Source organism: Falco cherrug, chromosome 4, assembly GCF_023634085.1.
Source record: "Falco cherrug isolate bFalChe1 chromosome 4, bFalChe1.pri, whole genome shotgun sequence".
NCBI lineage: Eukaryota > Metazoa > Chordata > Aves > Falconiformes > Falconidae > Falco > Falco cherrug.
Genome location: NC_073700.1, coordinates 48543109 through 48564428, shown reverse-complemented (window position 1 = coordinate 48564428; position 21320 = coordinate 48543109). Strand labels below are relative to the sequence as shown.

The window sequence follows — 21320 nt, the reverse complement described above, 5'->3', positions numbered from 1 at the left end:
AGATTTTCCTGAGTACTCAGTAGTGAACAGCTCCTGTTTTTCTCCCTGGTTGGTGCTGTTCACATTTTTACAATCTGGCCACATACACTGAATTACACCTACACCTGTAATTATGTTTACATACAAATACATAAACACACACAAGTCAGTCTGGAGAGGAAGGTGCGCAGTGTCCCAGAAAATGAGCCCCAACCCACTCCTGGCAGCAGCTGCTACTACGGGCTGGTAGATTCTCAGATAAAAGCCCTGGTAGCTACTAGCTGCAGAAAAGCTGTTTTGTATTAATAGTTGTAGCGCCCGCCCCCCCCCCCTCCCAAGTCCCACACAGCTGTACAGCTGTGCTCTAGCAAGCTGGCACCTCAACTGACAGGTGGAGGAACATGTTTTAAAAAAGTTAAGAGCTTTAAAACATTTCTGTTTGATCAGTGTTATCCCTAAAATCCATTTTCTGTAGCATATGGCATGGATAGAATACACAATGGTGTAGGAGATACATACAAAGACTTCTCGATCACTGTGCATTTGGCATGACCAGCTTGACATACCTAATGTGCCAATTATTCACGGTGTTAATAAAGGATTTTTCATGTCTCTTCATAATTAAAAATATATATTACTTTATTTTTGGTAAGCCAAGACCCATGTTCAGACGTTACACTTATTAGTGTAAATACAGACAATTCTTTTGAATTGAAAAGCCGAAACCTTTTGCTTGGGTGAAAAAAAAAACTAAAAACCTCGAGAATTTTCTCTTATCTCCATGCTGCATAATTTCAGTGATCCACTCAGAAAGCCTGACAAGCCTCTAACCACCAGCAAGAGACACATTCCAAACTCCCGTTGAAAAGTATCTGTAGTACACCAGTGTCTATTCTCTCCCTTGCGTTTGCATGGCATGTTATACAGACATATACACAGCGATAAAGGCAGGAAGTTTTATTTTCTGAAGGCTTTTCAGTTCCCTTGGAATAATTCCTGGCCCCCGAGCTGCAACATCTGCAGGGCTACATACCGTTGCTGGTGAGGAGCGTGAAGTATGTGACAGAGAATGTCTAGTGTTTTCCATCCCCCCATGAATGAGACAGGCTCCCGAGCCGGAGAGGATCGAACTTCCCCCAATGTCCATGGTGATGCCCACCATGTTGTGAGAGGGAATGGCTGTAGGAGAGGATGCCGCTGTAGTCACCTGAGCTCCACCTCCCTGCGGTTCGAAATAGGATGCTGCGCTGCTGGGGGTGTAAATCTGAGCGTCGGGGTTGTAGGAGTAGGCAGCTCGTCTGTCAAAGGAACGATAAGGTCAGGAGGTGGAGAGAAGCTTGCAGATAGAATCTCGTGGACAACGGTTCTGGACCACCTTTGGAAAACAACTCAGCACCACTCTTGGTGGGATTTGCTCCACTGAAATTGAACCCTGGGCTATAGAAATCAGTCCTGACAGTGTGAGACAGCCCTGGAGCGAAGGGCCACAGCCACCGCGCAGCACGGAGCCCAGCAGCTGCTCCGCAGTCACTGCAAGCAACCTCAGAGCAGAAGGCTGAGAGCACCCCGGAGGGCAGCAAAGACATCAGGGCCAAAGCAGGGGCACAGCAGACAGGAGGAAGAAGAAACCTTCCAAAAGCCCCTTCTTCCTCTAGCAGTTGTGCTCCGGGCTCCTAAAGCCCCTGCACCTCACCACTCAACGGGCTGGGCAGAGGGGAACACCCGACCCCTTCATGTAGCAGGATTCCCTGGAGAACAGTCCCTCCACAAGGACACCACCACCTCCAAGGCTGGAGTCTTGCAGGAACTACCCCCCTACACACAACGCACCATGTGGGACAGTTGTTCCTCCTCTTCCTCCCTTTAAGGGCAGGCAGAGCCCGCAGCAGCGCTGGGCTGGAAGGGGCTGGGAGGAGCGATGGGCTCAGCCTGGCTGGGGGGAACGGGGCTCTGCTGCAGCCAACAAGACTCTTACATGGTTCCGTTGGTATAAACAGCTTCTCCTCCTTCCACATACTGGACCTGGGATGGATACACGTGCTGCACCGCTTGCACCTGAAACGAGCATCATCAACTCAAGTTACAGATTGCCTAGGAACAGCGGGAGAAATCACATATTACACCCTTAAACGGCTTTCAACCTTACCTTGACATTTAGACTTTCTTTTAAAAAGAAAAATAAAAAGAAAACAAAAATCCCATATGCTTAGGAATCCCAAAGGACATATTTATTTTAAAAGGTCACATTAAAATAAATAAATAAGCAGTTGCTCCATGAGCAGTGGAAACAATGGAGCTGGGTTTCCTCTGCACACACATCTCGGGGCTGGTTCTCTGCTGACTAATAAGGGTGAGATCATGCTGCAGCCTTTCCTTCAGAGAGGAGGTCAGCAGTGACCATCTGCACCCCAGCCCCCTTCTTCATCGGTCTGGGAGGGACGTAGTTGCCCTCTGTCAAGTTTTTTTTGGTTTTGGTTTGGGTTTTTTTCCCGAAACTGAGCAACCAAATTAAAAATTGCTAGAGGAAAAAGTCAAGAGTCAGACTCACTGTCCACATGAAGCAGCACCACACATGCCTGGTTTCTTAGGAAACAAGGACTGCAAAAGGCAAAGTTCAGATAAATAAAAACACTTGCATGGCTCTGTCACCTAACGTTTCTATGAAGCCACACACAGGCAGTACATTTGTTTGTATAATTAAACTCCCAAACACTTTGCCTCTAAGAAAATCTTTACAGAGGAGGACTGCTTTTAAATGGCAATTAAAAGGATCCATCAAATCTTCAAATGTATGGAAGACAACTGCTACAGTAAAGGTTCTTTCTAAACTTTAAATATCTTGAGAGTTTCTTTTGCCATCGGTCTAAGAAAGGAAGAGAGAGATGGAGAAAGCTGCTCTCACGGTGATCTCCAGTTCTCTAACCACACACAAAATTAAGAGCATGGATTTATCTAAGCAGCTATCTGGCACAGTTTCAAATGTCGTGTGGGACATGAGGTCCTGTCGACATGGGGGTCCCTGCGTGGTGTCCCACCCTGGAGATATTACCTGTTGCGGAACCTGCTGAACTCTGGGAACAGAGATTTGCTGCATCTGCGCTCCTTTGGGAGCGGAGCCTGCTGCTTGGACCAAAACCCTCTGAAAGAAGAAGATACAGTAGCACACACTTACTTTCAGTCTGCAATACAGGTGAGTGAAGTATCCTCTGTCAAAACTTTCATGGAAAGCCTGCCTGCTACTCTAGCGGTCACGGTACCCCTGACCTAGCATCCCTGTGGTCCCCAACCTTCCAGTGTAACCTGCATCAGACACCAGCCTGAACTCAGCACCCCCAACTTGGGAAAAGCTGGATCCACGATTTCTGACATGGATCATCTTTAAGTCTCCACCTGAGGAAATAACAGCTAACAGCTGATGGATGGGAGGCGCTCAACCTGCGGTTCAGTCACAGTTAAACAAGAATCACTCCTCACACATTCACATTTTCCTCCTACGGCTGCAAAGTCTCTTCTCTGTACCAAACCACGTTCTGCAACCTGCAACAAGAAATCGCACCCTCCAGGGTGCCACACAGCCCTTACAGTTTCTACCAGCACCCAAAGCTCAGATGGTTCTGACCTCCCTTCAGTGCCACCAAGGGCACAGAAACACGTCGTGTAGCCTTGCAGTGCTCACTCTGTCCTCTGCACCATCGTTTCCATCGTTCCCCTGGCTCTGTGTTACGCTCGCCATTCAGTTTGAGGTTGGCCACACATCTCGTAGAGTGCTCAGCACCTTGCAGATCCAGCAAAACAAGCGTGGGGTTGTGTTGGGGTGGATGGAAAGAAATGATTCAGCGAAGCCCGTGGGAACAGAGCCAAATATCAGTATGGCCTTTTAAACCAATGAGGACCTTCTCCAAGGTGACGGTCATCCTCGGTGGCTTGGGGCTTTAAAAATACCCAGCAGTTGAGCCAACAGGGCAAAAAGCTGAAAAACAACCCCATATGAATCTAGAAGAGACCCTGATAATTACTAGCTACCTTATATGTATATATTTCTAATTTTTAGTCCTCTGACACGCTCCCAATATGTCCTTTGTAACCAGCCAGAAATTCTGTTCCAGCAGAATTACAGGAATATGGTAATTGCCCAGATTTCTGCATCACCAGTCCCCAGGCTGACCTTCAGCAAGTCTAGACACGTTGGAGACCCTGCAGCTGAGCTAGCGGTGAGGACACGCACACGGGTGCCAGCCATCACTTTGTCCCCAGGAGGCTGTAACCAGTGCACCATGGGAACAACATGAGTCCTTGTTCAAGTCAGGCCTTGGCAATGCCACCTGCATCAAATTCTCAGCAAGACCCTTTCCTTTCTCCCACTTTTTACCCATGTTCCATCATTGCTTTTCCCAAAGAACACGTCTCCTCCTTTGGCACAGCTGCCCAGCTCAGCTACCTGTGTCATTTGTCACTGCCTGCCTGGTTGCTCCTACTACTTTCCAACAAAAGAAAATGAATCATCCCCAACCTGTAAGATGAGGCCATCCTGTTCATACAGCCTTCGCTCACACTGAAAGGTAGACCAGTGATCAACGATGCCGAAGGCTTCAGCCTCACACCAGTCATGCTGCCAGTAGCTCATTCTTTGTCCCGATGGTGAGAAGGGAAGGCTCTGGATGTTCCTTCTCTTCAGCAACTTTCCACGATCCTCTGGGTCTTCCTTAATCCATGGAGTTCCACTTGATACTCCGTGTCATGATGACAGCACCAGCAAAGGCTGTATGGGTAATTTCATAATCCAAACCCAATGGGTTTTCTAAACTTCTTTAACACGTTGTCACAGCCAAACTCACGTTAACGACTGACGATCCCTAAGCGACTTGACACTATCGACCAGCTGTATCCACATCGTTACAATACCAACAAGAAATGTCACCCAGAGAAATGGAAGATGGGAAAGTTGAGAGATGACAGCGAGCTGGCCAGCCACGCACCCAGTCACAAATGTGAATGTCCATGTCTCCTGGTGAATCAAATGCTCCTACCAATTCACAATTTTTAATTGTTCCTTTCCGTCAGCATCCAATGGCAGCTACTTCTGCTCACTTGGGAGTTAGAGAAGGGTGTAGCTAAGTTGTACCCACCCATCCTCTTATCCTTCCAGCTTCCTGCAACAGAAACTTCTTTTGATAGTTCCCCAAAAGGCATAAAAAGGAACAAGTTTCACTTAACCCTTCCCGTTTTGCAGTAGGTAGTTTTCATTCATCAGCTGAAGCTATCATTTCTCCCCTATCCAGAGACCTCCCAAGTGGCTCATATCCATGTATGTGAATCGTGAATCTCCCCTCCTCGATTTAAAAAGTCGGGATCCACCTACCAAAGGAAGAGACCAGCATGTGGCTCCTCCACCCTCTCCCCCCCCTTCCTTCTCTGTTGAGCTTGGTGCCTTATTTGCAGAGACACCTTTAAAGACTGTTACATTTTCTCCTGCTTTTGTTGACACATCAAATAATGACAACAGGATATTATATACTGAAGCAAACACCAAACCAGCACAAAGTGACTTCCTTGGGTAGCCAAGTTAAAATCTAAATCCCATGTTTTAAAGCTTCCATATTCATCGGGCTAACACTGAAATATCTATGGCCTTTATCAACACAAAGTGCAGCAACAGGTTCAACCCACTACCTCAACAAGCTGAGCAAAATCCTCTCCCGCATACAAAAACCTGGGATTAAAATACATCTGCCAGTAAAACAGGTCTCTTCTCCATGGAAACGGCATTCCCAGCTGTGCATACGTTACCTGCTGCGACGCTGGCACTGGCTGCACAACTGGAGCTTGGGCTGATGCAGAGCTGTGAAGTGCCACAGATGCTGCTGAGTCTGATCCACCCTCTGAACTCTGCATGCTCACTGCTGGGGAGAGGAGAGCAGAGGGGAGATCAGCCAGGGGACGCACAGCACACACCGCAGCAAGCGCCCAAGGAACCCGCATCTAGAAGGAACAAAATCCCAGTGGAAGATCAAGGGGAAGTGCTAGGAAGGAAGGTAGCCACCTTCCTACACAGAGGACTCTTTTTAGTCTTGGAGCTAATTTTAATACAGTATTATATTAAGAAAAAAGAAAGTTGCACAATTGTTCCACAGAAAGGAGAGGGAAGGAACAGAAAACGCACTTCTAAATATAACCGAAAAGTAGTGTTGGAAAATTATTGTGTCATAGTGAGGATCACTTCAGATCTGGAAGATCTGTAAGAGCATATTTTAAAAATAATTTTTTCTCCCCCTCTGCCTTATCATGTTTAACTACTGCAAAAAAGAATTTTAATCAGGTTTAAGTACATGCCTGGAACTTGGCTAATGCTTTCATTTGGAAAGCAGTGCAGTCAATTAGGGTTTATAATCACAACTGATAATCAAACATGAACAGCAGAAGAACAGTGATTCACCATCATTTAAAAACCCCTGAACCACCCCCACAAAGAAACACGCCCGCCCTCCCATCCATGCCCTTGCCCCAGATGCCACTAGGGTCCCCAACCAGACATGCGTCATCGCCCGCCGGTCCTGCTCTGCGCTGCAGCCCTGCGGGAGCTGTGCCCTCAGCATCTTCAAGTCACCCAGGTCCCGCTGTCCCGGCACTCACCCAGCACTGCTCAGCCGCCTTGGGAAGCACTCCCAAGGGTGATGTGGGAATGTCCTGGGGATGGGGAGATGGCAGGAGAGCAGGGCTGAGCGCCTGCCCTGCACACAGGCTCTCCATCCCCTGGGACTCCTCGCTCCCCCATGGCACTGCTCCGGCACCCCATGCCCCAGAGACACCCAGGGCTGCTGTGACGGTGCTTCCTGACAGCAATGTCATTTTGGGGGTTTTGATGTAATGTGGAAGGGTGGGAGAGCCTTTTTTTCTCAGTTTCTTGTGAAAGTTCCTCTTCAAAAAACTTTTTCTAGGAGGGTTTCTGCTGTCACTTCAAAAACAAAAGGTTCAGAAACATCCAGGTTTGAGCAGTGCTGTTTCTCCTTTCTCAGCCTCGCTGCCGAGTGCAAACGCAGCCTCCAAATCATGGCATGAAATCTCGTGTCTTATTTCTCTTCCCCATCCAATATTTAAACTTTTTCCTCAACTCTGTGCAAGTTAAGAGGCAAAAGGAAAGGAGAAATGGAGGGACACTGCATCCTGATCAATTGACAGCTCTTTGTGGTAAAAAGAAAGGCAAGGGGGAGGTGAAGTTACAAGTTACCTGGTTATTCTCCTTCAGCCACCAAAAAAACCCCAAATATTTAGCTTCTTCACAAAACAAGTTTTTAAGATTTTTTCCCAGTCAGTGCTGACCCCATATTCCCATGTTACCCATTAGCAAATTACAACAATTACTCTCCTGACTTCCCTGAAACCCCACAGCTTGCAAGTAATTTTCACATCATCTTTCTCGCATCCAGGAAAGTGTAGCCACAGAACCCACATAGTCGCTGCTCCAAACACAGCTACCAGATGAATCTAACAAACCAGAGCCAAGGCAAAGAAATTTAGTCGCTGTTTATTTATTGCCACCCATGTCCCTTTGTAGCCCTCCGACCTGCCCATCGCACATGCACAACCCCCTTCCCTGCAGCTCCACTATATAGAGGCAGCACCTGCTTCTCCCCATCACTGCCTCTGCGTGGGTTTTAGCCAAAACCTCTCCATGAGAAGTCACCAGTTGCAACAGCGCTGGGGTATCATGAAAAATAACAGTTTTCACAGTAAATTAATGAAAGAGCCTGCCATCCGTCCCTGCCCAAACACTTGGCCAGCACTGTCAGCAGAGGAGGCAGGTTTACAAAGCTCACGTGAAGATGCTCAGGCAAAAGAGAGACGTCACTTTTAGCACAGATATTCTCCTGACTTTTGCAAGAGTGTTTTATTGTCTGACATTTGTGCCCAGACCTCCAGTTCACAGCTTCCTAGGGTTTTGCGAGTGGAAAAATATAGCATGGTGTGGTTAGAGAAGAAAGGTGGGTAAATTGCCAAATATATTTTAATGACCTATTTGAGAACGGTTCTGGCAGGTCAGCTCTTGGCATTTCAGGTCTACAGAAAGGTCTCTTTCCAAGTGTGGTTATAATCAGAAAAGGACAGCCAGAAGAGATGCCATCTCAAAATTGCCACCTACTCATCTCTGCTGATAAATTTTGTCTTCTGGTTTCCCTCAGTGACCGAAAGAGACCAGAGAGAGGCAGGCAGGGTGGAAGATGAATTGTCTGCTGCCAAAATAAATCATCAACATTATTTTCGGATTTGTTACAAAACACAGGCTCTGTTAATGATGACAACCAAGCCAGACACAAAGACTCCGAGGAACTGTGCAGCTGGTACTTCCAGACAAGGTAGACAGACACAGAAGTACTGGACCGCCAAGGCACATGTACAAGACCCCTTATTATTTTGTTTATTGGTGAAACATCCTGGATAAAGAATAATTCATTTTCCATTAAAGCCATCCCGTGCTTCCTGAGAACTGGAGAGGCAGATATGTGCATGCCATCTGCTAACATTAATTCGCACTGATGAAAAGCTGGTAACAGAATTCCTACACTCCGAGAAACCACTGCCAGGTGTTTCAGGGCTCTGCCGATGTCCCGGAGCACAGGTACCAAGCGAGCCAGCAGCTGAGCCAGGGCGCCAGGGGATGGATGAAGCATTGGCTTTCAAGGAGGAGAGGGAACGTGGCACCCGAAGCCTTGCTCTTTCCTCTTCTTGGGAGCCGTGTGTGCAGAGCATCCCGGTAGCTCCGTACGGAATGCTGGCGGCTGGAGCGCCGGCACGGCTCTCTGGCAGTTCTGCTGCATCCCTAAAGCAAATGCCCAGGAAAGGACTCGCTGCTCTCCTTCCATCTCATTTTTCACCTCCCACGGGGGCGAAAGTTGTGCAGTGTTCTTGATCACCCTAACAGAGACTCCGGCGGTCAAAAGCCTGTTCCATAAAGATCTATGATTTGGTGCCTCCTCCCGAGATCTGGTCTAAGGACGAGAGGCTCATGCCAGCCGTGCCAGCTCCCCGCGCCTGGCGGGGGGACAACCACAGCGGTCTGGCAGCAGGAGTGACTGACAGAAGCCATCAAAGTGTCTCGTGGCTCCTGACAGCCGGTGAAAGCCTGACAGCTTGGCAGCCGCCCTAGTACCAGGGAGTTTGCACAAATTCATTAGCTAATTAGTCAACAAAGCCGCTGGTGGGGCACAGAGAGGATCAGCAGCCACAGGACAATCTCAGCTCCAGGGCTCCTTACCAGGTTAAGGAGAGCAAGAAGGCAAGGCAGTTGTAATGCCAGGGGAACAAGCAGGCAGGACCTGACCATGCTTAAGGAATAAAAATGCAGTGAGAAGGGGCTTATCCAGCCATCGGCAGCGGTTCAGGCAGAGGCAAGTTTAAAATTCTGGTTGCACAAGACGGCCGGTGACATCACGTGCGGCGTCACCACTGTGGAAGGCGTTGCAGAAATCTGGATTCCAGATTGCATCATCACTGAGTGAATCAGGCCGATAACAAGGCTGGTGCCTCTGGAAACCTTCTGTTTACACACAGCTATCTCGGTATCCAAGCAAACAGCAGTGACAGGAAAGGAAATACAGAAAAAACTAGTAACTTCTGGGTGCTATTTCTGGTTCTGCCACCAGCTTTGCTCCGTGACCTTCAACAGGATGCTTCCCTTTCCCCGTGCTTCAATTTTCCCACTCCTAAAAAAGCCACAACGCTCCCCTAGGTGAGGGATTTTTTCAGCACTGGTCTCAGAGGGCTGTCAAAGTCTGAATGCATTTAAGAAAGACAAGTAGTAATATTACAGGGGTTGATAAAAACTCCAGCTGTCACCCTTTCATTCACAAGCCACTTGCCTTCATGTAAATAGCCTTGCCTTTGTTAATCTCTCCTGCCTAAAGCAGCTCCAAAATGCTGGGGAAACAGAGATAAGAGAGGCATTCAAAAATATTTTCCACATTCAAATTTGCAGCGAGAGGAGAGGGGGAAAACAGGAGGGGGCAGCAGAACAAACACCACATAGCTTCCTCCTGCGAGGTGCCTGCGAGCGCCCGGAAGGGAAAACAGCAGCATCCTCTGCAACATTCCCAAACTCCCAAAAAGAGTGTGGGGAAGGAGACGGGCTGATGCAAGAGCCCCCCAGCAGCGGGAAGGGTGCCCGTCCTGGGTGCTCTGTCCATGCTGCAGCCCACGAGCTCTGCCGTCCAGGATGTGAGGAGGAACTGCAAGTATTTTTCCACAGAATGTTTTAATATAAACGATCAGCTCCCGAACACTCAAAACAAAACCGGTTCGGAGCTAAATGCGGAGCTCTCAGGCGTCTAATAACTACTGCTGATCAGAGCCAGAGCAGGGAGTCTGCCCCGGGGAAATATTTGGTTTATTTCTCTTCGGTGCTCTGGTCCTCGCTCCACAGGACCAGCAGCACCAGCAGCGATCCCAGGCGGCTCCGAGACTTCAAATAAAAGAGGATTTCAGCCCCTGCCTTCCTCAGGCCCTGGGTCGCTTCTGCAGTAATTGCAACCAACCTACCTGGTGGTTTTATACCAGAAGAACTTCACTAGAAGTATATTCACTTCACCATTTGAAGTCAAATATAACTTTCCCCCCTCACTACCACCACCTTATTTTAATTTTTTAAGAGCAGCCTTACATAAATCAGGGGTGGAAGTGGCACAGCCTTGGCTCTCATGTGGTATTTAGGTCTTGTATTTACATATCTTTGTTTTCTGAAGGTGAAAATGTAAAACATATTATTTACCCTAGAAGAGAAACCAGCGAATGCTTTTTTTTTAATCCAGAATAACCATATAATCATACCAGTGTTGCTTTCAAAATACTAAAATTGCTACTGTTTCAGTGAACCACTTGCTCACTTGAAGACAAAACATATCATTTTTTTATTTAATTTGCTTTTCAAAGCTTACTTGGTCATCCATTAAACTTTTTCAATTCCTTTATTTCATCCTTCTTTTCTGGTAGAACTTCTGAAATAGAATATAGTACCGGTACATAACTGAGGGAAAGAAAAATACCTTGGATGAGGGTTTTGTTGTTGTTTTTAAAAACAGTCAATTATTCTACCTCTGGGACAAAGTTTCTCACAGGTACTTATATTTAAGCTTCCCAGTAAACCTTGGTGGGTGTTATTACCCCTACTTGGTAAGTAATTCCACTGCCTCTCCATCTGCCGTTTGTAAATGGGCTTAACAACTTCTTCTCAAAGGGGTTTTAAACGTCGGGCATAAAAATCTGCCAGGAAAATGACTGCCTTGAAGTACAGAACCCAAGACTAAATCAGATTGTGGATCACTGAAGGATGTGCTTCATGGCTTTCATTTCAAATTAAGATATAAAGGTTTCAAATTAAGATATAACGGTGGGAAAAGTTTATTTTTCCAGGTGAACCTGCTATAATTACCCTTGCCTTTTTATTTCTGATGCCGTGTGTTCTTCAAACAGGAAGCGAATGCCAACTGCATTAGCTCTCCAGCTAAAATGAGGTATCCTGGATTTTTAATTGCCTGCATGCATTGTCAGAAACATCCCATAACACGACCTGACGATAAACCTGGAGCTAGAATATGTACGGTCATGGGGTCATCAAGGTATATAGGGTGGATGCACCAGAACCGCAGGAAACCTCCAGAGCTGGATGCGATTGCTAAAGGCATTTTATAGAAAACTTTACCCGAAATTAATGCAGTAGGTAACCTTTGTACATCTTTAATATTATCATGAGTTAACGAGATTTAGTATACCCGACAGCCAGGGTGCTCAGCTGGGCACAGTTTGTGCTCCAAGTTTTCTTTCTGTTCAATAGATCTCAGGCTAAGCAGGGGGGAAAATAACCAGGGAATCACATACAGTCACATTTCCATATGCAAATTCATGATACAGCTATGAATTTTTTATACAAATCTCCTGATATCTGTTATCTTATGGAAAATAATGGGAAGATTGTAGTTTAATTTAAAAAAAAAATTCTCTCTCATCCATAACATTGACATGCTATGATCAAAATTCAAACCCAGTTTTTGCTTTTTTTTCCCTTTTGTTTGGTTTTGTGCATTTTTTGCATACTTTGAAAGGAAGGCTTATATTTAAAAATAGTTATTTGGTTTCTGGAACTTTTATTCAGGTTTAGTTGGCTTGGAGCTTAGATAAATAGGAAAACCAGAACAGCAATAACTGAATTCAGAAGAAATAAAAATGCTATTGAACCATCACATTCTATATGGGCTCTAAATGGTATTTTCTCCCCTGACCATAGAAAAAGGAACTAGAGCTTTTACATTTAATAGATTCGCTACCGAGAACCCTCAACACTCTCAAAAGTGACTGAAAATAATAAAAGGAATGCAGGGAATACCAGATTCTAGCTCTCTTTTCTAGCAGATGCACACTACCCATCAACTTCATCCACTACGCTCTATGCCACATTTATTTTAGTAAAGAAAAACTTCCCAAATATTTTCCGTTTCATTCAACATTTTTGGCTTAGTCTCTGTTTAACAATTTGCCCTGAAAAGGCATTAGCTGTGTTTTAACCAGAGCATAGAAAGGAAGTGTTTCTTTCTTTGGAAGAAGAAACTTCTTTATTTGATGTGAATGAAAATGCAACCGAGTGAATTATACTGCCTTAGAGCAGAACTGAGGCAAATACTTGTCTCCGACCCAGCTTGACTCCTGCCTCCACATGCATCCTTTACCCCTGCTGTGCGTGTCTCCAAAGCACGGTATCTCCAAGAAAAAACAAGCATTGCCTTGAAATTACAATCAGGAAAATACTATTTTTTTTTTTTTTCCGTTGCCCAAAAGACTCAGAAGCCTGAGGAGCACAAGAGCCAGCACTTGCAGCACAAGGCTCTGAAGCGAGACCAAGGGCCAAGTACACCCCCAGCTTTGCACCCTCTTTGGAAAAACGCGATTCCAGCTCACCCATGCATGAAAGCAAAATAAATTCTTCCCTTTTGGATGGCTGAGCCAAAGCAAACCTGCTCTGCCAGCATCCCTGTTTAGCAGTTATCTTTTCCTTCAGACCATAGAGGGGATGCTCTCAAACCTTGTCCAAAAAGTTGTACAACCGGTCACGGTGATATTAGCCTGACTTGGGAAAGCTGCACTATCCGCTGGGGTTTTAACTGCTCTAAAAGCACTGGAAGAAGGGCCTGCTGTCCTGACTTCCAGAGAGAGCCAGGAAACACCAGAGCAGGTCAAGACTGGACAGAGCCTTGGTGCATCAAAACTTGGACATCCACACCAAAGCCCCTCATCCCGCACTGAGGCCAGTCCGTAACGCCTGCGGCCACGCGATGCCGAGCCCCCCCACAGAGCCCAGGATGCTGCAGGATGGTGCTGGCACCCTCGCCAGCAGCACCAAGCCCTCCTGTACCCCTGTGTGCCGAGGGCTGCGGCAGCGCTCGCCCTTCCCAACCCTCCTCCACCAGCATCCCCGGCCAGCAGAGGATGGGGAGAGGCTGAGACCATCGCCGACTGCAGCTGGGAGCGAGCTCTGCCAGGCTCACCGAGCTGGCACTAAAGCGTGTCCTGAACCCCGTGTCACAACCTTCAGCCTTTTCATAAGCGGTGCTAAGCGGAGGGCATGGAAGGGGGAAGCAAACACGACAAGGGACTTGGTAACAGGCTGACTCTGGAGAGGCTGCTCATTACATCGCTTCAAAATGTTATAAACAGAGAAGGCACCAGACCCTTCCACTGATTAGGTTAAATTAATTTAAAACAGAAGCAAATGCTGCTTGTCTAAGAGATCCAGTTACCTGGAAACACAGATAAACCCAAAACACAAGCTTCAAGGGCAGCAGGCAGTATAGCTGGGTGGTGGCTTTTTTTTTTTTCTTTTTTCAGAAACCTGGTCCTCATGGAAAAATACAAATTTGGAAATGGTTTTTATTAGGAAGTTAATAATATACTGCAATACAAATATACACTCAGTCTTTAATTAGATTTCACGAAGTCAAGTAATATATATATACACACACGCACGTAACTGTTGTGTAACAGCAGTTCACTAATCTTTTGCTGTTTCTTTAAAATAACTTTCAGAGAGGCAGAAGAGAGCGAGGCATGTATCTGTGCTGGCTGGATAACCAGAAGTTTCCTTAAGAGCCAGCTGAGACCGAATAGCCAAAGCCCTCGTGCTGTACGCTGCTGGCAGCTGTCTGTGGCCAAACCCCACGTGCACGGGTCTCAGACCTGAACAAGGGCAAAGAAACGTTGTGAATCTCCCTCCCGTACAAAAACCTGCCCTATTTTCTTCCTGGGTTAATAATACAGACACTTTCCAAGTGTCAAAAGCCAGGACTGGATTCCTTGGAACCGAATGCATCCCTTCTGGTGCTCAGAAATGCAACCGATTTACAGCCGCACTGCATTTCACCCTCAGCCTCTCAACAGACATACCTGCACGAATCCCGGCTGTTTGCTCTTCGGAAAAAGTCCCAACAGCTTCCAGAATTTTTAGCCTAGGATGACCCTGCTAACAAGCACTTGAAACTCCCTGTTTCTTTCCTATTAACTAGCTAAAAACTTCACTTCAGAAAAGCTTTGCTACAACGATGGCAAATAACGCTGCCCACGAAACAATGTATGGGGATCTGTTGAGCAGCAAGAAAGCTTTCAGGTCTGCGAAGAGGAATTAAAAGGTACACGCTACACTGTACACCATGTCCAGGCCCTTCAGATACTGGCTGCAACACACACATTGATGCTATCTGATGAAAGCAAGCACAAGTTCTGGGCTCAAATTAATAATTTCCCCATATTTTTAGTATGTGCACTGCAGGGGTTTCCCAGGGCTGCGAGTCAGTACAGTGCATCAAGCAAAAATCCAGCACAAGAGCATTTCAAAGGTTCCTACTCTAGGACCAATCTCAAAGTTTCAGTCATCAATCAAACCACAACATCTGGTTACTTGACCCCTGTGGTCTGTAGCTCTGGTTCTGCACGCTCCCAGGAGGATCCCCGGTACCTGGGTACAGCCAGCCCTCCCCTGACGGAGCTGGGCTCCTTTCAGAACACAGAACTGCAAACCTGGGTACTCAACTGCGTTTTTGCAAGACCTGCTTTTATAGCTTGTCCCATGGCAGAAAACTATGGAATATGTCACATATTTTAAATTAATTCCAAGAGATCAGCTTAATCGAAACTGGTACACTCGTCAGCACTCACTTTTTGCTTGTTTAGGCTAGACAATCCTTTCCCTGGCCTTAAGGCTAGCCAGCCTTTGCACAGTTTAAGTGTGAAGTCAGAGATGTGCTGCAGCTTTTCATTTCGATGTGGGGCGGCAGCAGCAGCTGTCTCCATCATGCCTATCCAGTGAACAGCACATACAGACGTAACCGCTGCCAACACAGCCCAGTACATTGTTATTTATTGATATAGCACCATCCACAAGCATTGCAGTGCTTAACTTTGTTAAGTAGAACAAGCCACAAACATAAACTGTGGCCCTGCGGAGAACAGACAGCTTTGTCTTAGATTTTACAGCACCAGCTGAGACAGTGCTCCCGTGGTCTCTGGGAGAGATTCCACCATGGGGTGGACTGAAGCAGGGCAGGAGGGGATAAACAAGCGGTCACGGGTGTTACTGTTGCTGTGGGTTTATACCGGTGAGCTGGAGAAGCCCCAAAGGAGAGTTGGAGCAAGGAGAGAAACAAGTGGTCACTTCTCCCCTCCGAAAGACAGGTGGTGCCTGGGCTGGAGGAGGAGGGCTGGCTTGCTTTCTCCTAACACCAAGGGCAAGTTTCTCGGTCTCTCTCGAGTACTTGCATGAGCTCTGACCCCACCGTCCTCCTGCCTGCACACGAGATGCTCCTCTAGGCTGTGCTAACTCGGCCCACTCCTGGGGAGCATCACCCTCAGCAGGGACTGGTGATACTAGGGAGGAGCCACCACGGAGGTCTGGGTGGTTCATCTTCCACAGAAAATGGAGTCTTGCCCTTTATGTGATGGTGCCACACCAGAACATCCTGCAAACTTTCCCCATGACAGTCTGGGATCTGCTTATTGATGATTCTGCTTCTACACATGCAGTAGAACTGCCCCGAGTCCAAAATGTTTTGCCTACGTGCATTTGCAAGTGGCTGATCAGAGCCACAGGCTGGCATGGTGGGGGGTCCCACAACCAAACTCATGGCTGTTCTCCATCACAGCACCCAGTGCACTGCTACCAGTGAAGACGGGGAACGAGACGCTGGGTTTTTTCCCTGTGGAAATTTAAGGTTCATACAGCCATTAGTGACTGGCACCACAGGCTCCGGGACTAAACAAGACCCCAAATAGACATAAACTATCTAGAGACGTGCAATTCTTCCTGGAAAGGCAAAGAAATGAGAAGGCTGCCCTAGAAACGCAGTTTGGGAATATATATTTGAATATTCTGCACTTGGGGAAAGGCACTGCTGTATTTTTGGTCAGGACAGACCATATTCTAGATGAACAGGAGAGAAAGGCTTGCAACAACTGTACGCTGCTCTACAAGTTCTCACTCTCCCAAAGAAAGAAAATTGACTGTTACCGAACTAGAATTAACCGAGTTGTATCTTTTATCCAGGTAATCAATTCCTGTGGGCAGTACTTTTGGTGGCTTTCCGACAGACGGCTCAGCCCACAAAACTTTCTGTCTGTAGTCCAGCCACAGAGGGGTTCAGATGACACCCAGAAACCACGTTATTTCCTCCATCCCCTAAGCGGGCAAGGCAAAGCTGCAGTTTTAAAAGCTCAGCCTCCAGCGCCATGCTGACAGGTCAGGGTTGTTCTTAGAGTCTAAGCCCAGCGGGAAAGATTTAAGCTCTTTTGCATCACCAATAAGGGGCAGGGGGAGCTGTTTTTACCCCTCAGCCTGAGGCTGCTTTGGGGGGGGGGGGGGGGCGGGGGGCAGGGGGGACCCCACACTGCATAGCCCGGGAGCCCCAGCCCAGCCAAAACGCGGTGCCGGGCAGGATGCGGCCCACGCTGTTTGGGGAGCAACAGCAGTTGCCATGGGCGACGCGGTCCACTCCCGTGTCCAGGGTGCGTTGCTAGGCAACGCGGGGAGCGCTTCCCAAACCAAACATCCCCATCCCCGCTCCCGCCCGCCGCGAACGCACACTAAATATGTCAGCGGGTATTTTCAGAAGCCCGGGAGGACTGACAAATAATTTCTTTGCTATAGTAACTGTGAGGGGGGGGGTGTAGGGGGGTAAGGACTGCGGGGTGTGCTGCTTTGTTTTGGTTTTGTTTTATTTTATTTAATTGCTATTTCAGAATAAACGGATTAACAGGCTGGGCAGCATTCTTCAAAGCAGATGCCCAGGAAAGGAACCTTTTTGCCTGTTTTTAAAAATATTATTAAAGAGTTAACCCAGGAGCAACGAGCCATTATGCAAAGCCCCGTGTGCCCAGCTTGCACCCAGGGATGCACAGCACCGCCCAGGGACGCACAGCACCCACAGCACCGGCACCAGCAGAGCTGCAGCATCACACAGCCAGAGCTCCCACAAAAACACAAGCCCCTGCGCAAGTACTCTTTCAACTTTTTCGTCCTCTTTTTCATCTATCTGTAGATTCCTATAAGTTTCCTAGCAGAATTTAGATCCCTTTAAAGCAGGATTTAGCTTACTTAAAAGAGGTTTACTTTTCTTTGTGGTTATCTCCGAGCATGGAGAAAGGTAGTCTGACTGGGAAATAAGCTTTCAGGAGAGGGTGTGTGTAGTTTTTCAGTGTCCTCCAATTTGATGAAGAGGAGAAATCACCAGAAGGATGTTTTCTCCTAGTTCCACAAACATTGGAAACTAATTCAAATTCTCTGGTTTGCATTTTTTACATTGAAACTTTACAAACACTCAGAGGATTTTAAGGGAGAGCCTCCTCTCTGTGGAAATAAAGAATAGAGAGAGGCTTTTGTTGGGCTGGTGCAACAGATCATTGTCCTGGGCACAGTGGTATGATCTAAAACATAAAAGTTCTGCTGTGCTTGCTAATCATCTTTAAGGCCACATGCTGCTGTCACCGGTTCCCCAATTCAATAGGAGCAGAAGCTGGGCAGAATTTGTCCCTCCAACATTTAAACCTAAGCTTAGGCATTGGCATCACATCAGTTCACCTGCACAGTGATTAATTAACAATAAAGCTTATCACTGAAGTTGCTGATTTCCAGGCTGTGGTGCTTTTAGTGCTTCCTTTGGCTTTCCTCTGGTGTTTCACAGTCCTCCCGGGAACTGCAACCGAACTGCAGCAAGGCATTTGCTTCTCTGAGGTAGATGTCTTGAAAAGCAGAAATCACTCATCCACTGGATAAAAAATAAAAACTCATAGCACTGGGCACTTTCTAAATAAAGTCTTTCAAAAATTCTGTTCTTTGTTGAAGGATTTTTTTTTCCTCCCCCCTCCAAAACTATTGCTGACCTCAGCCCCCAAACTCCTCCTTGGTCTTTTAGTATTTGATTGCATTTATCTCCTTCTCAGGGGGGCTCACATGCCTCTTGCATGAGAACAGTAGACCCTGGAGCATTTTGCAGAAGGCAGCTGATTTTCTTCTGATGTTCAGAGCGGCATTCAACAGAGAGCAGACACTCATGCAAGGCAGCCAAGAGTTCAGCACCGCTTGGCAACTTAAAAATGACAACTGAAAATTAAGAAATGTCATAACTTGAAGAACCTCCCCAGCAAAGGGATAAAATATGCATATTTGCAGCTATTTGAGGTGATCCAGTAGCATTTGCACAAAAATATAAACTCGAACCAAGCTCCTTTACTGCACAGTATCCTTGCCCAGCCTACCTATTGCCTTAGGGTACAGCTCAGCATTGAAGTCTCCAAGCTTTGTGAAATATCTTTAAAGGATGCTTTAACACTGCAACATTTGGCAAGTAAAGGACTTCTACAGATAATTCTGTAAGAGGAACACCTCTGCCATGGCAGCAGAAGCAGCATATATGAAGGTGACCAACCTCTCGATAACTCTGGTCTCGTTCAAGCGCCAGCCTGCAAAGCAAGCCAAAACTCACTGCCTGGACCCCTTGCTCGTTCCACCAAAATTACTAGAGTGATATTTTTGCTGGCATTGACCCAAGACCCATCAACTCATTTCAGTGTGTAGAAAAGGCTAGCTGCCTTAAAAGACCCACTATTCTTACTCCTTATTAAGATGAGCAAATTAAGTCCAAGATTCTTCTCATTCCATTCCTTTCTGCTAAGTGCCCTTATTTCTGCTTTCATGTGCTAAAAAGTTACGGCTGGGATGAGGAAAACACAGGAGAATTGAGACTTGACACCTCTCATCTCAAGGGTAGATGCTAGCGGAGGGTTTTAGGGTTTCAGTTCCTGGAGTCCTGTTACTCCCACAGAGCTATGTGCAACATGAAAAAGGCTTTCCAGCTTTCCAACTTTTACTGAATAAGGAAAAAAGAAGAACCCAATTTCAGAAAATCACTGTTAAACCAGTCAGCCTTCCTTATTTTTATCTCCTGGGGGGTTTTAATCCAACCTTATACTTTGGGGAATTTCTGGCCCCATGGGGGAGGGAGCAGTTTATTTGCAATCATATAGCAGCTCAACCCCACCCCACCCCTTTTTTTGTTTTTCCAAAGTATCTTTCTACTTTTGCTTTCCAAAAAACGAAATGTACATCCACTTCTTGCGAGAATGAGAGCAAAGTTAGAAGCGTTAAGTGTGACTGCAGGAGCTATTTCCAGTCCACACAGCATTTACTGCATGTGCTGAGCAGTATATTGAAGAGGCCGTGAAATGCTAATGATCTCCAGACTGCTAGAGATACAGTCCTAAATAGAAGGGAAAAGTCTCTTTTGAGAGATTTTTTGCCCATTCCATCTCCAAAAACCATACAAAACTTTAACACCTCCCTTTGGCTAAAGCTTTCCAAGTTACACTCGAAAAATTGAAAAGGAAAAACAGATGGGGGTGGGGGAGTGGATAGAGACGATCCGACGGAGCTAAAATATCCATTAGTGGTAAATTCCATCATCTCCTCCCCCTCCCAAAAAAGCGGACTGCATGGGTCAGATTCCACTAGCAAACCAAGAAACCAGCTCCAACCACCATCCCTCAGACAGACCATTTTACTCTCTTGCTTGTCTAACCGGCTGCTAGGCAACCCCAGCAGCATCACTGCTCATATGCATTAAGTATTAACTATTATTTCATTCCTTCCCCCTTTTCCACAAAAAGGCAGCAACCTCAATCCACAGCAGTTCTTTTCCCAAAAGCGAACGCTGGCTAAACGAAGCTGGCAAGGGAGTGAAAGCCCAGTAAGGGTTGAACATACCCGGTGTAGCTATAGGATGCTCTCGATGCGTGCAGGCACTGTGGGATGCAGAGGATTTCCATCAGCCAGCATTAGCCACCTACCCCAAATGCCCCCCCCGAGGGGCTGAAGGGCTCATTTTTTGGTACACCAGGAGAAGCAGCTACTCTGGGTCAACCTCTGGAGGTAACTCCTCTGCGCTGCCTACGCAGGAAGGCCAAAATCCTGATTTCAGTGCCCAGAGTGAAGCAACGCAAAGCCGCCAGTGCTGCTGCTGCAGCCTGCCCTCAAACGGCGGGGCATCCTTTTGGAGCTGGGAACTCTCCTGTGACAATACAGCCCTGGTTTCACCAGGACAAGTGACAAAACTGTAGAGCAGGGCTGGGGGACAGCAGAAAGGGGGCTGCTGCCCTGCCAAAGGCAAGCGCTAGGGCAGAATTTGAGAGACTACACAGTGCGTGAGGCTGCTGCTCCCCTCCCTCTTCTGAGCCACTTCTGCAAGTTGCAGCCCCACACAGCCAACAGCAACTCTTCCAGCGATTTCAGCAGACATCCTGCCTGAAGGAACAAAAATCAAAATTGGGATAAGACAAAAGAAAGCAGCAGCTGCTTGTGTTTAAAAATGGCCGAGAGAATTCAGCTCAGCAAAGACAGTCAGCGACATAATCAGCTCTGCTTGAGAGCCTGGTCCTAAACTTTGGTGACACTCCTGTATCCTAAGTAATTACCAAAGTGCTGCTAAGGACCGTAAGGCCTCAGGACAACAAATTTTTCACGTGCAGGCAGACTCCAAAGGCAGGAGAAGAAGGGCTGCACACCCCTGCCCTGGGAGGAAAGGCTGCTGCCAGCACTCCTTCAGCCCAGTGACATTTTTGAGTAATTACAGAACCTTAAGATCCATTATAATGTTAATTTGCTGGCTAGTTGTTGTGCAGAAGTGTAATTAGACGTTTCGTAGCTATGATGCAGACTGGGAGGAATGCTAAGAATGCCTCCACTTACAAACTGAGCAACTAGCAGAAGACCAGGAGCTGGAGCAGAGAGGAGCATCCACACACCACTGGAACCTGGGAAGGAG

At 47.0% G+C, this 21320-nt stretch overlaps 1 protein-coding gene across 7 annotated transcripts in view; it reads right to left on the bottom strand.

Moving 5' to 3' along the window:
* The window catches only part of RFX2 (regulatory factor X2), a 63887-nt gene that overhangs the window by 28262 nt on the left and 14305 nt on the right, over positions 1-21320 (bottom strand). For 3 of the 7 annotated variants that reach the window (XM_055706903.1, XM_055706904.1, XM_055706905.1), the window contains exons 2-5: positions 5767-5958; positions 3029-3118; positions 1955-2034; positions 1013-1277 (exon numbers count right to left, since the gene is read on the bottom strand). In XM_055706903.1, the coding sequence (XP_055562878.1) occupies positions 1013-1277; positions 1955-2034; positions 3029-3118; positions 5767-5958 (627 nt within the window). Of the gene's footprint in view, positions 1-1012; positions 1278-1954; positions 2035-3028; positions 3119-4489; positions 5700-5766; positions 5959-6609; positions 6818-21320 lie in introns of those variants that run through there. The other 4 variants (XM_055706910.1, XM_055706909.1, XM_055706907.1 and 1 more) reach the window with 4 other exon arrangements.